Source organism: Drosophila sulfurigaster, chromosome 2R (assembly GCF_023558435.1).
Source record: "Drosophila sulfurigaster albostrigata strain 15112-1811.04 chromosome 2R, ASM2355843v2, whole genome shotgun sequence".
Lineage (NCBI taxonomy): Eukaryota > Metazoa > Arthropoda > Insecta > Diptera > Drosophilidae > Drosophila > Drosophila sulfurigaster.
The window spans coordinates 22,196,307-22,209,902 of record NC_084882.1 but is presented as its reverse complement, the minus strand read 5'-3'; the positions used below and the strand labels follow the sequence as shown (position 1 = coordinate 22,209,902).

Sequence of the window (13,596 nt, the reverse complement as noted above, 5' to 3'; positions counted from 1 at the left end):
TCTATTGGCTTCTCGTTTTTATCTGCATTTGCTTCTAATTTACAATTGTACAGAACTGGTTTCCAAAAATTACAACTTTGTCGTTATCATAAATTTGAATATTTTTAGTGGCGGCAGTTCAAATTAGCTGGTCACATAGTGTTACCGCAAACAGTAAAATGTCTCGATTTTCTCTCGGAAAATGTTTTTATATCAAGAAAATCTCTACCTCGATATGCAAATGAAATTCAAATGATACGAATAAAGCAGAATAAAATAATAATTAAATAAATTTTACTTACCACACAAAATCCCTAATATGATATTTTGGGTTCAAAAAATGTATCGAGGCCATCCATAAAAAATCGATTTTTTTAAATGTTGTAGAATATCGATACATCGGTATTATAATCAATGTTTCTCACCACCTTTACCACCACTAATCAGCTGTTCGTGCAGACATAAAATGAAAGACGTTTACGTTTACATATTTAGTTTATAAAATTTGCGTAAAATGAGCCAATACAGCCATGTTAAATACACAACATCGCCAACGCCCTCGGTGGTGTCTGGATATTCAAGTGCATCTCGTCTGCAATCGCCGCTGCCACCTCCAGTTGGCTATCGCAAGGATTGCCTCTCGGCCACATCAAAAAGTTACAAATATCTGCGACGACTGCTAAAATTCAATCAAATGGATTTTGAGTTTGCACTTTGGCAAATGATCTATTTGTTTATAGCGCCACAAAAAGTGTATAGAAATTTTAATTACAGGAAACAAACCAAATCTCAGTTTGCGCGCGATGATCCTGCATTTCTGGTTCTCCTTGTTATTTGTCTATGTGGTAAGTTGGAGTTACTGCCCAAATTGGAATCTGCACTGATATTCTTATTTGATTTTACAGTAACCTCATTGGGATTTGCATATGTTCTTGGACTGTCAATTTGGCAGAGCATCTCTTTCATTTTCTATGTAGTATTCGTCGATTGCATATTTGTGGGCATCATAATTGCATCATTCTTTTGGGCGGTGACGAATCGCTATTTGCGCACCAACAATCTCGAGCCAGACATTGAATGGGGCTATGCATTCGATGTGCATTTGAATGCATTCTTTCCGCCATTAATGCTGCTACATTTCATACAGTTGTTCTTCTACAATTGGCTGATTAGCCAGACTTGGTTCATTTCCCGTTTCCTTGGCAACTCCTTTTGGCTGATGGCCATGAGCTATTATGTCTACATCACTTTCCTTGGATATAACTGTGAGTACCGCTTTCATAAAACGTATCTTGACATTTGGCTAATGCTTCCATTCCTTTTACAGGTATTCCTCACTTAAAGAACACACGTCTTATACTCATTGCGCTCCCCATTATCTTCCTACTCTATCTTGTCGTCACAATCATTGGCTGGAATGCAACAATTTCATTTGTAAACTTTTACAAATATCGCGTATATTGAGAGAGCACTAAGCATTATGTGATGTGGATTGTAAATTATTTTGCTTCTTAGCTTCTAGGCGATCCCTACATTATAATGACTAATAATCTAATACTGTAGTGTAATCCATGTTAATCATACATACAAGTTTAACTTCACAGAAGAATCGTTTTTTATTATAGTACATATAGGGATAACAAATGCCATAGCTTAACAATATTTAAGCCAGATGCTTAGGCTTGACAAAGGTGCGTTTCCGCTTGTTACGCTTGCGTTGCAGTTCCAATGTGTGAAGTTCTGTATGAACCTCAGCAAATATCTCCTTTTGCTCCTCCTCAGGAATAGTGGCACGGTATTGCTTCATCAGATCGTACTTCTCCCAAGGCTTTTGTACCTTTTCTGACGACTTGCGATGCTTATCCTTCAGATATTGATCAATATTGGCCACTCCACGCAAGTTTTGACGTTCCCAGCGCTCTAGCCAGGGACGTGGACGCAACACAACTTTCAGTTCATTAATAGGCACTGGCGTTCCCTCTTCCAGAGTTTCTGCCTCCATATGCTCATCAAAAGTGCTAAACTCGGGTAATGCATCGCGAAGATAAAAGAGACTATCGTCCAAACGCTTCTCTAGACGCAATACCTCAACTTTCTGAATGGTTGGATCGTACAGCTCATAAACAATTTCAATCCCCTGGTGATCGATAACGTTGCGCAATATAAAACGTGCACGCAATCCGCAGCGCTCTCTATGAATACAAATGCCTACGAAACGACTCGTCTTACCGGCAGCATGGGGATCCGAACTAGTCACGGCCAGAATGGAACCCACATAGAATTCGGGAAGTTCGATTTGACGACGGCGATTTAACATATCCAAACGTTCGAGTTTCTCACGAATTGAATTTCGCCATTCGACTTTGGGATCGGGTAAAAACTCAGGGTAAACAAATCGGTAATGTGCCGGCACAATTGGCTTTCGAACTGGCGGCGCAACTGCATCATGCTGCTGCTGTTGTTGTTGTTGGGGCACAGCTGCTGCCGCCGACTGCTCTGTCGGCTTAGTAGAAAATGTGACTGAAATGAACATTGAAGGTAGATTGGTTTTCATCACTTGACAATATCATTTCTTACCAATACGCTTGTATACACACTGTTGTGCTATTCTGTTTGTCAGAAATCTCGCATTTACATTCATTTTGACTTAAAAAAATAAATGTTTAGATAATCACACTTAAAGCAGCGTGACCGCAAATCCAATTTCGAAATGTACTAATGGGCTTTCGTAAAAATACCAAAATATATATATACACTTTATTAGTGATGGGATAATTTTTAAAAAGTACGCGCAAATTTTGAATCCCAAATCCATGTTCAATATTTAGACGGCAGTTATACGAGTTATTACTTATTTATAAATGATTGCAAATAAAAGATAATTGCGTTGACTTCATTCCCAAATTGTAATTCATATTTTTATTAATTTTTAAATACACAAGAAAAAATTTCATTTTTCTTTATATTAAAAATAATCATTTGTTTCGCTGCATTCGTAATTAAATGGTCGTGAATAATAATAATATAATAAATACTAGAAAATACTAAATAACAAAATAATAACAAAATAATATTTAAAATAATTACAATTGAATTCAATGGTGTTCAATTTTGAAACATTCTATTTGATAGCGTTTTCTTCAGTCATCTGGATGCATTTGAGAGCGAGTAAATGTGACAATTGCAAGCGAGCAACTCGAACGACAACTCGTTTCAAAGGCGGAATCTGTAATTCCTTATTAATATAATTGCTGTGTTTCCTGTGCATGTGGCGCTTTCGCGAATGTCCTTGGGTAAATGCCATAGGACACATGCTGCATTTGTAGGGACGTTCGCCTGTGTGGCATCGGTAGTGTTGGGTCAACGCGTATTTTCGGGGAAATCCCTTTCCACAGATGTCACAAAAATATCTAATGAATTAATACATATAAATGACAATGACAAATAAATATATATAATTTAATTAGTTACTACTTACTTGTCTATGCGTTTCACAAAGGTTTTAGGCTTATCTTCGGAAATATCGGAGAGATTATCGCGAGCGTCACACTTCAATTCGTTGTAATTCAAAGGCGTGTCTATCTCATTCAATTCACAGTCCATATCTAGTTCCTCGTATGAAACAGGCGCTAATCTATCACGTAATCCTCGTTCCAAGGCTGGAAGTCCTTTAGATTTCGGCTGCACAATACATTTGCGAATCCTTTGATTAGTAATCTCATCATTTGTAACATGCGACGCTGCCATATGTATTCGTAGCTTAGATTGTAGTTTAAAGTAAGAGGGACAGAGATCACAGCGATATTTGTGTTGCTTCATATGGGTTCTAAGTAGATGATTGGCAATGAAGGATCGTGGACAAAGCTGACATTGAAATGGCCGTTCGTCAGTATGAAGACGTTTATTGTGTATCTTGAGATCGTGACTACGTATGAAACCTTTGCCGCAAGAATTACATATATGTGATCTCTCGCCCGTATGTCGTCTAGGGGATGAAAGAGAAAGTTCGTGAATTCTACAATTACATTATTATATGAGCGTAGAACTCACTTCTCATGTAATCGCTTTGCATAAGAGCTGGAGAAAGCTTTGTCACAGTATCGGCACTTGTCATCCAAGCCCAGTTTGTTGCTCTTTACTTTATACTTATTTCTGCGTTTTCTTAAGGGTGTTTCCTTAGATTTCACAAATAATGGCGGATGTTGTCGGAATGTAGAGCTAGGTGCTTCATCATCGCGGGATACTGGCTCCTTCTTGACACAATTTAAGTTCACGGGCAACTCCGCGATATGATAAACAGCATCGTCGCAGGGGAACTATATATTGTGTGGAAATGTTTTCTTGTTGTTGTTGTTGTTGAATTTGTTCTTGTTGCTGTTGTTTCTTTATTGTGAGCAGTTGCAAAAGTTGTCGATTGCTCTCCTCACAAGTGCATTTGAATTTGTAGGCATTCTGGGTGGCAAGCACACATGATAAACAAATCTGCTGGGGCAGCAAATCATTCGGTTTCACAGTGCAAAATACATTTAGCATTTCAGCCAGGTCGGGCTCTTTTTGCGATGGCTGCTGACGTTGGGCGAATATGTCCACCAACGTAACTGAACTGTCCATGCAAACCCGGCAAATTCGGTCCATTTTGAAATTTGTTGGACACTATGCCAGAACGTCTACAAACCATTCAATAAAATATTTACACTCGTTGGCTTTACAAATTAGTGTATACACACATATGTATGGTCGTGTATGTGTATGTGTGAGTTAAACAATTTGGTCGACTATAAACCACTCTAATGTGACCGCTCATGATAATTGTTGGTATTAAAATAAATATGGTAAGCTTTTTTTTAAATTGAAGAAATTAGTCAAATATAGCGATTTTACAAATTTCTAAAATAAAAAAAACCAACAAGATTTTCATAATTCTTTCAATAAAATTGGCACTTAATTATTTACCTAAGTATATTTTGCTATGTTATTTTTTAGGTACAAAACATATCTTCTTAAATTTAACTTACACGGTCACGCTTAACGTCATCAGCTGAGTTTTGCTGTGGTTTTTTAACTATAAATATGATAGTCAATGGGTAATTCAACAGTTTTGCGCCGGCGTTGTTGCCATAACAAGCAGCAATAATTATGCATAATTTAAAGTTTTTCCAGAAAATTGTCGAGTAATTTGATCAAGGCTATTCCGCAAAGCCTCATAAGCTGTAATCATCGTAATCCATTAAACCGCAAAGCAAACGTAAAATTTTACGCTAACAGCAACAACAAGGGCGAGTATCTCAAAAATATTTCCAAAATGCAAAAGCACTTGCCAATTTATGCATGCGGTGAAATTGTCCGGGGATTTGGACGTGGCTCCAAAGAACTGGGCATACCAACAGGTGAGTGTGTGTGTGTGTCTGTGTTTGTTTCTATGTTTCAATGTCATAACCACAGCTGATAATTAAAACCTAATGCAATTGGTTTCGTTTTTCTATTTTTACAATTGACAGCAAACCTGTCTCTGGAAGCGGTAAAAGCGCTGCCTGATTCTCTGCAAACTGGAGTCTACTATGGTTGGGCAAAGGTTAATGACAGCGATGTCCATAAAATGGTGTTAAGCATAGGATGGAATCCCTTTTATAATAACAAAGAGAAGAGCGTGGAAACACATATATTGCATGAATTCAAATGTGATTTATACGGCAGAATCTTAAAAATATGCATTGTAGGCTATTTGCGACCTGAGCAAAACTTTGATTCCTTAGAGGCTTTAATTGAGACTATTAATTCGGATATCGATCAAGCGAAAACGCTTCTGGACTCTGTTGACAGTAAGCAATTTAAAGAAAACACTTTTTTTGGAGAAACTATTGAAAAATCTTAAATATTACCATTAAAAGATAGTCTGTACTTAATTGTTATCTGTAAGTACGTTGAATATTTTTGTACAGATTCACGTATGTGACAAAATGTAGCAAGTACTTAAGATATATTTTTATCTTGGAATTAAATGCAATTATTTTCATCACGTAAATCGATTGATTGATTGATTATTTTGGAGTGTATGCTTCGGTTTATTTTTAGATAATGTATTCACCCTTCGCTCTGAAACTTTGTTTTAAATATGTGATATCTATGAATACTATTAATTAAACTAAATAATATATATGGTGATCTTGAAAGACTTTTGAAAACTTTCAATTAATATTATTAAGCTCAATTACAATTAAATAATGCCTTATTATTAATTATGATATACTTTTTTAAATTTCTAATGTATGCTGTTAATTAAAGTTAAAAGCCCATAATTGTTGATTTAATATGAATTACCACAAATCTTAGATTCAATAGCATCTATATATGTAATAGCGCCTATACTTGAGGTATTTTTATAATATAAGTAACATCGAAATTCGTAGTTGTTTTTAAATGACCTGCGATAATTCTGTGAGTTATGCTTTTTATTGTACTATTGTAAATTAACTATTATAGTTTTAAAGGTATTTAGAAAACATTTTTAAAAGCAAATATGATATCAAATATCAAAAGACTGTGAATTCAATTCAACAGTTTAAAAATAATTGCCGTTTATTCGGTTACACCTGCAATAATATCGATACTGCGCGAATACTTGTTATCGATGTACTATCGACATCGGCATTTGCCAATGATCGCTGTTAGTTTTTCTGCGTGTGCTAAGCGAAGGTTTGTGTATATAAATCGTTGCATAAATCGTCAGGTAAATCAGATGAAAACGTTGCATTAGCTGAACTGGACTAACAACAAGATATCACAATTCACCCAGCGATCCACGACAGTCACAGCAAGATGTCAAGCAGCAAGAATGTATCTCAGTCGTGCCATGTGCGCGTTGCTGCTGAAAACTGCTGCTCGCAGCAGCAACAGGTGGAGGCTGACGATGCGCCCACGTTGACGTCGACAGCGACGACGACATTATCCATTAGCGAGAGCAAGGAATTAACCGGTTTGACACACGAATGCGGAGTCTTCGGAGCCATTGCCTGTGGCGATTGGCCTACACAGATCGATATTGCGCACGTGATTTGCTTGGGACTGGTGGCGTTGCAGCATCGCGGCCAAGAGTCGGCGGGCATTGTGACTAGCGAGGGCAAGAGCTCTAAGAACTTCAATGTGCACAAGGGTATGGGCATGATCAGCACGCTCTTCAACGACGACTCAATAAAGAAGCTGCGTGGCAACCTGGGCATTGGTCATACCCGGTACTCCACGGCTGGTGGCTCAGAGTCAGTTAATTGCCAGCCGTTTGTGGTGCACACAGCGCATGGAACAATGGCATTGGCCCACAACGGCGAGCTGGTCAACAATGAATCTCTGCGCCGCGAAGTCTTGGGTCGTGGCGTTGGACTGTCCACGCACAGCGACAGTGAATTGATTGCTCAATCGCTCTGCTGTGCTCCTGAAGGAGTCTCGGAACACAACGGACCCAATTGGCCAGCGCGCATTCGTCACTTTATGACGCTGGCACCTTTATCCTATTCACTGGTCATCATGCTCAAGGACAAGATCTATGGAGTCCGCGACACCTATGGAAATCGACCCTTATGCATTGGCAAAATTGTCCCAATTAATTCAGGTCACACGAGCAACAGCACAGAGACCCCTGCCGATGGATGGGTGGTGTCCAGTGAGAGCTGCGGCTTTCTTTCGATTGGCGCACGATACGAACGCGAAGTGGAGCCTGGCGAGATTGTTGAGCTAACACGCAACGGCTATCGCACAGTGGACATTGTGGAGCGACCCGATTTTAAGCGTATGGCTTTCTGCATCTTCGAGTATGTTTACTTTGCGCGTGGCGACAGCATCTTCGAGGGTCAGATGGTGTACTCGGTGCGCCTGGAGTGTGGCCGCCAGCTGTGGCGTGAGGCACCTGTCGAAGCTGACATTGTGAGTTCAGTGCCCGAATCGGGCACAGCAGCAGCACATGGTTATGCCAGGGAGTCGAATCTGGAGTTTGCCGAGGTATTGTGCCGCAACCGCTATGTCGGACGTACCTTTATTCAGCCTTCGACGCGTCTGCGACAACTGGGCGTGGCCAAAAAGTTTGGTGCACTGTCGGAAAATGTGACTGGGAAGCGTTTGGTCCTCATCGACGATTCCATTGTGCGTGGCAACACGATTGGACCCATCATTAAGCTGCTGCGTGATGCTGGGGCACGAGAAGTGCACATTCGTATTGCGAGTCCACCGCTGCAATATGCCTGCTACATGGGCATCAATATACCTACGCGCGAGGAATTGATCGCCAACAAGATGAACGCCCAGCAGTTGGCGCGTCACGTGGGTGCAGACAGTCTGGCCTATCTGAGTGTCGCCGGTTTGGTGCAAACAGTGCAGCGCAAGCATATTGCATCTACGAAGCCAACTGGCCACTGCACTGCTTGCTTGACGGGTGAATATCCTGGTGGTCTGCCCGACGAACTAAGCTGGTAGACAGCCAAATCTTTTTTAATATATAAATATATACCTCCCGAAGCATATAGATAACGTAAACTACAGTATCATGCCAATGAGTGCTCGAAATTACTGTCACAAAATATTGTACTATATGTTCACAACTATGTATGTATCTGCACTTTTGCATTTAACACCTTCTTGAGGAGCATTTTGAATCCATTTCCATTTTGAACTCTCTTCTAAAGCGTATACAATAATTCTTAAGTTCAAATTATACACTTTATATTAAGATTAAGTAGCTCTTCAGTGAAAAGCGGTTTCTTTTCCTAAAAAGACATAACATAAATAGTCTTCAATATTTCCACCGAATGATTAATAATTATACAATTGTTATCATTTATTGTTTAGCTTTAAAATTCATGATTGCCAATAATAAATGACATTTAGCACATTCATCTCAATATCAATATCAACACTAGGTGGGCTCAGGCCAAGGTGCTCTGCAATTCGCATGCCCAAGCTCACATCTAGTTCAGCAGAGTTGAAAACGAAAACCAGTTGTGAAATTCGAGAATATGATATCGGGAAAATGACTTCAATTTGTTGCACATTGAATAATTCAGCTAACCATATTAGATTTCATTGCTTTACTGTTTATTGATAATAAAGTACAACCTCAAAATCGTCATTTAAAAAAATGATTACAGTAATAAATAAATAGGACTCATTGTTTTATTTTATAAACAGGAAAATCTGTATAGAAAATGTATAAAATATTTTTATTTTAGTAAGTCAGTTTATTATAAATAACTATAAATTTTAGATTAACGACAAGGATTCAAAAGTTGCGCGCTTTTAAAAATATTCCCATACCTGTTACAGTGTTACCTTCATATGCAACTGGTACTTTTGGGAAATTTCAATGTTCATTGGTATATTTTCCAATTGAGTTGCGATCACACTTTTGCTTTTGAACAGCTACAACCCTGCTTAAATTGTCATCTCATCCCCCTTTTCTACTATGACGGAAAACACAAATTACTGACGTTTTCATTAATTTATAACATAAAAACGTACCGGTTACCGCAAAATTTGTGCCTAAGATAGTTTAAAAGAGGTTTCACAGTGAACCACAACAAAATGCATCGTCCACAGCATATAGCCGGTGGCCTAATCTCTTTATCGTTGTTGCTGCTGCTGAGCACCTGCTCTGCACTTTACGAAGACCAGATTAGGAAATTCGACTGGTAAGTAGAGCAACAACAACAACTTGGACATTAATCATTAATTAACAATTCTATAACAGGCGTAGTACACATGTGGGTGCCGTAAAGCAAGTCCACGTCGACCTCAATCATTTTCAACCGCGTGTCCTACTTAGTACACATGAGCAAGTGGTCGCCTCATTATGTCCCAAGTCAGGAGAGATTATTTGGCGACAGGTATTGGAGCAAAAGGCTAGGGGCGACATCAAGTTGCTGCAAGTAAGCGGCTTCTCCGATGATAGCAGTGATACTGCAGCCGCTCCTGTAGGTTCGCATCTAGGCTTTGACATGTTGACCATACAGGGTCATGCGCCGGCTTTGGTGCGTGGTTGGAATACCAACATTGGTACCATTGAATGGGAGTGGTCCATAATACCTTTGAATACAGAACGGGCACAGGATGCGCTATGGTTTTACAGCAATTCTGTGCTATATCATGTGGTACCTGTTTGGCGCAGTCATCTTGAGGTAACTGCTTACTTTGCCACCTCGGGGCACACAACTGGTACCACCAGCAAGATAATGGCAGCTTGGATCAAAGCCGATAGCTGTTTACTCAGCGGTACCTATTTTGTTTGCCAGGATGGCAAGCAACTTATTAGTTTGGATTTGCTGGCCAAGAGCACACAGGTTATTGCCACGTCTCTTGAGGCGGAGCCCACTGAAAAAATCGAGGCACTAGCGGTAACTAATAATCCATTTAACTGTTCAACAGCTTATTAATGCTATAACTTATTTTCATTAGGGTCTGAATGGAGTACTTATTGCCAACAAGAAGCTCGTCAGTGTCAACAAGGATCAAGCCGTGTGTCCTGAGCTCAGCAGTGCCAGCTATGTGCTGGGAAGCTTTAATTACCGTAAAGTTGTGGCCTATGCCGATTTGGCAGATGGCGTAAGTATTAAGAATTTGTCGTAATGCAAGAAATATGTATTAAACATGATATGTATTTTTAGAATCTCAAAATTAATGCTGTGTACTTGGACAACTGCTCGCCGGTTCCTGAGCTCCAAATGAGCTTGGCATTCGCCGAGCATTATGGAACACCTAGCTTGCATTCTTTCGACTGCAAACTGAAGCGCAATGGCGATGGCAAAAGTTGTCTGTTTCTCTTTGGCACCAGTGCCGAGTCGATTGTAGCTGTGCAGCAAGGACGAGTCCGTTGGGCACGTGAGGAATCATTGGCCAATGTTATTGATACACAGTTTATAGATTTACCACTCGCTGATACGGAAGGCACTCTCGAGAATGAAATGAAAGGAAAAGCGGGTGAGTTAATTTACTAACTTATTTATCCATTTAGCACAAAAATAAATTTCTTTTCTACCAAAATGCTTTTTGAAGTGGATGCCAACAATTTGAAGCGTAAGTTGAGAGTTCTTAAACAGTCTACGCCCCAAAATTATATGTTTCTGTAGTATACAATTTGATTTGTGTGTACTTTCTTTTATTTAAAGCGTATATTTGGAGATCTCTTAACTTTATTCTTTTCTTGAGTATCTGTATATCTTATATGTTCTTTATCAGTTTTATTACGTCAAAGATACTTTGTGCTTTTGACTTAATTTTATCTTAATCTTAATGCAGGCGACATTGTCAGCGCATTTATGCGCCGCATCACTACCCAAGCTCTTCAAATCAAGAGTCTGTTCCTGCATGTCATTGGATTGGGTCCTCCACCAACCGATACTCAACGTGCTGGGCTTGTGCGCGATTCCTTTGGCTTACACAAAATGTTAGTATTGTTAACACGTACTGGTAAGATTTTTGGCATTGACAACATCGCTGGCAAACATCATTGGAAACTCTACCTGCCCAATGTGTCGGGCTTCGAAAATGCTGAAGAAATGCGTCTGATTGTACAACGAAGCTCGAAACATTTTCCACTACAACCCCTGTGCGCAATTGTAGCAAAGTTTCCAGTAAGTCTTAAGTAAATTTACATTCATAGGTATTTATATGAAATTCACTTAAATCAAATTCATATATTTTTTTCACAGTCTAGCGGAAATGGAGTTCTGTTTCGCTTCAATCCAATAACTGGCCGTGCTGCTGAAGGTGGATTGCTACAGCTCGATTTCCAGATTAAACAGATTGCGCTTTTGCCAGAAACAGAGAAAGACTTTGTGAAGGGCATTCTCATGTTGGATGCCACAAATAAAGTACATGTGCAACCCAAGCACGCAACTCCATTGGTAAACAACGTAATTATTCAATTGAAATAGTTCTGATACAACGATTTTATTCACAGGCGGATGGCATGTACTTGTATACTGCTAATGTAAAGACTGCTGAGCTCGAGGGCTTTTATGTAAAACATGCGGGCAACGTAAGTTATAAAACAATTCACATTGGATAGCAGTTATTGAACCTTTGTTTCTACAGGATTTGACGTGTACACCTATTTGGAATGTACGCCTCGGTGGACACAATTCGGAACAGCACATTATTGGTGTTGCCAGCAAGAATCCTATTGAGCACGTGCATTCGCAGGGACGTGTTTTGGGCGATCGTTCTGTGCTCTACAAATACATCAATCCTAATCTCGTGGCTTTCGTCACCCAGGCGCCAGATGCTACGCACAAATGTAAATGAAGCCATATACTACTCTTGCACTCAATGCTAAAGTGCTTTCATTTATTTTATTTGAAATGCAGCTGTGCTCAATTTATATTTAATTGATGTTGTCTCCGGCTCCGTGATTTTCTCCATGACGCATCGCAAGGTTCGACCTCCACTACACATTGTTCACTCCGAGAATTGGTTAGCTTACTCTTACTTCAACGATAAAGTGCGACGCACTGAGATCAGTAAGTGAAAAGGTACAAGTGCAATCTGATATGCTTAACTCAATTGGTTTCCTTTCAAAACAGCAACCATTGAACTATACGAGGGTAATGCGCAGGCCAACAACAGTGTTTGGAGCTCTCTGCAAGCGCCTTCTATGCCACTCGTGGAGCGACAATCTTACATAATACCTACCATTGTGGAGGCCTTACGTGAAACTATCACTGAGCGTGGCATCACCAACAAACATGTTCTAAGTAAGATAGCGTTTTTGAATTAATTGCTAAGATGACTAAACTTATTCAATTCCGCAGTTGGCACAGCCAGCGGAGGAATCGTTGAAATGTCCTGGCATTTGCTGGATCCTCGGCGTCCAATATCATCCACCACGCAGGGACGCGAGGAGGGTGCTATTCCTTATATACCAGAGTTACCTTTGTCCACAGAGAATCATATAAATTATAACCAGACCATTGCGCGTTTACGTAATATTTATACAGCTCCCAGCGGTCTGGAGAGTACCTGTCTAGTCGTGGCCACAGGCTTAGGTAAGTTTTATCTATTTATCTAAATAATAACATAATATTAATGGTAATGTTTTTTCTTCAGATTTGTTCGTTACACGCGTTGCGCCTTCGAAAACGTTTGATATACTAAAAGAGGATTTCGATTACATATTAATATCCATAGTACTAGTCGTGCTCACCTCGGGCTCTTTGATTGTTAGGCATTTAGCGTCGCGTAAATTGCTCAAACAGGCGTGGAAATAGGCGTGTCGACATTATTATAACATATTTAATTGCTTTATAAAATTGTACTACGACCAAAAAAAATTATGAAGAGGAAAAACAAGTGGAGTACACGTGAGAGAATGAATTGTAGTAGCTGCATTTTTAACCAATAATGCAATTGATAACAGTTTTTTTCTCTAAGCTTAGGCAATTATTTATAATAAAATATATAGCGTAAACAAGTAATTAGCTGTTGAAAAGGTTTTCATTGCATTTTATGTTCTGTTTATTTCCCATACTATACTATATCAGCATTGAAATTGTGTTTTTGAAATTTAGTCAATAAAAAACAATTGTAAAGGATGACTAAGGTAAATTAAATAGTTTTCATTAAATTAGCAAATAAATGAAA

At 39.2% G+C, this 13,596-nt stretch overlaps 6 protein-coding genes across 7 annotated transcripts; 4 read left to right on the top strand and 2 right to left on the bottom strand.

Moving 5' to 3' along the window:
* Positions 1-408: 408 nt before the first annotated feature.
* Positions 409-1,588, top strand: LOC133836023 (protein unc-50 homolog). The gene is made up of 3 exons (XM_062266289.1): positions 409-824; positions 885-1,244; positions 1,307-1,588. Exons 1-3 carry the CDS (start codon positions 494-496, stop codon positions 1,441-1,443), a joined length of 828 nt encoding a protein of 275 aa, XP_062122273.1. The 5' UTR covers positions 409-493; the 3' UTR covers positions 1,444-1,588.
* On the bottom strand, positions 1,577-2,712 carry LOC133836022 (large ribosomal subunit protein bL19m). Its single transcript, XM_062266288.1, has 2 exons — positions 2,557-2,712; positions 1,577-2,499 (listed from the first exon to the last, which is right to left on the bottom strand). The coding sequence occupies exons 1-2, from the start codon at positions 2,618-2,620 to the stop codon at positions 1,643-1,645; spliced, it is 921 nt and encodes a 306-aa protein (XP_062122272.1). The 5' UTR covers positions 2,621-2,712; the 3' UTR covers positions 1,577-1,642.
* Positions 2,713-3,073: 361 nt separating this feature from the next.
* LOC133836025 (zinc finger protein 540-like) lies at positions 3,074-4,817 on the bottom strand. Its single transcript, XM_062266292.1, is given in 4 exon segments — positions 3,074-3,389; positions 3,458-3,964; positions 4,030-4,225; positions 4,227-4,817. Coding segments are annotated over 4 exon segments (1,380 nt in total). The 5' UTR covers positions 4,615-4,817; the 3' UTR covers positions 3,074-3,100.
* A 145-nt stretch (positions 4,818-4,962) lies between these two features.
* On the top strand, positions 4,963-6,001 carry LOC133836024 (putative riboflavin kinase). Its single transcript, XM_062266291.1, has 3 exons — positions 4,963-5,063; positions 5,131-5,366; positions 5,478-6,001. Exons 1-3 carry the CDS (start codon positions 5,050-5,052, stop codon positions 5,849-5,851), a joined length of 624 nt encoding a protein of 207 aa, XP_062122275.1. The 5' UTR covers positions 4,963-5,049; the 3' UTR covers positions 5,852-6,001.
* Positions 6,002-6,588: 587 nt separating this feature from the next.
* LOC133836021 (amidophosphoribosyltransferase) lies at positions 6,589-9,121 on the top strand. The gene is made up of 2 exons (XM_062266287.1): positions 6,589-6,706; positions 6,773-9,121. Exon 2 carries the CDS (start codon positions 6,796-6,798, stop codon positions 8,437-8,439), a length of 1,644 nt encoding a protein of 547 aa, XP_062122271.1. The 5' UTR covers positions 6,589-6,706; positions 6,773-6,795; the 3' UTR covers positions 8,440-9,121.
* A 267-nt stretch (positions 9,122-9,388) lies between these two features.
* LOC133839046 (ER membrane protein complex subunit 1) lies at positions 9,389-13,430 on the top strand. Of its 2 annotated transcripts, XM_062270359.1 has the most exons (13): positions 9,389-9,650; positions 9,710-10,352; positions 10,414-10,560; positions 10,623-10,935; positions 11,011-11,031; positions 11,254-11,588; positions 11,667-11,861; positions 11,918-11,995; positions 12,052-12,253; positions 12,324-12,476; positions 12,540-12,710; positions 12,768-13,001; positions 13,063-13,430. In XM_062270359.1, exons 1-13 carry the CDS (start codon positions 9,544-9,546, stop codon positions 13,221-13,223), a joined length of 2,760 nt encoding a protein of 919 aa, XP_062126343.1. In that variant the 5' UTR covers positions 9,389-9,543; the 3' UTR covers positions 13,224-13,430. The 2 variants fall into 2 exon arrangements, with proteins under 2 accessions (XP_062126343.1, XP_062126344.1); XM_062270360.1 differs by lacking the exon at positions 11,011-11,031 and having other exon boundaries at positions 9,390-9,650.
* Positions 13,431-13,596: the final 166 nt, after the last annotated feature.

Coding starts and splice junctions, on each gene's coding strand:
- LOC133836023 (XM_062266289.1), top strand. CDS start 494: ATGAGCCAATACAGCCATGTTAAATACACAACATCGCCAACGCCCTCG. Junction 825..884: donor CCTTGTTATTTGTCTATGTG/GTAAGTTGGAGT, acceptor TTGATTTTACAG/TAACCTCATTGGGATTTGCA. Junction 1,245..1,306: donor CACTTTCCTTGGATATAACT/GTGAGTACCGCT, acceptor TTCCTTTTACAG/GTATTCCTCACTTAAAGAAC.
- LOC133836022 (XM_062266288.1), bottom strand. CDS start 2,620: ATGAATGTAAATGCGAGATTTCTGACAAACAGAATAGCACAACAGTGT. Junction 2,500..2,556: donor GTGTGTATACAAGCGTATTG/GTAAGAAATGAT, acceptor TGTTCATTTCAG/TCACATTTTCTACTAAGCCG.
- LOC133836024 (XM_062266291.1), top strand. Junction 5,367..5,477: donor AGAACTGGGCATACCAACAG/GTGAGTGTGTGT, acceptor TACAATTGACAG/CAAACCTGTCTCTGGAAGCG.
- LOC133836021 (XM_062266287.1), top strand. CDS start 6,796: ATGTCAAGCAGCAAGAATGTATCTCAGTCGTGCCATGTGCGCGTTGCT.
- LOC133839046 (XM_062270359.1), top strand. CDS start 9,544: ATGCATCGTCCACAGCATATAGCCGGTGGCCTAATCTCTTTATCGTTG. Junction 9,651..9,709: donor CAGATTAGGAAATTCGACTG/GTAAGTAGAGCA, acceptor ATTCTATAACAG/GCGTAGTACACATGTGGGTG. Junction 12,477..12,539: donor AGTGCGACGCACTGAGATCA/GTAAGTGAAAAG, acceptor CTTTCAAAACAG/CAACCATTGAACTATACGAG.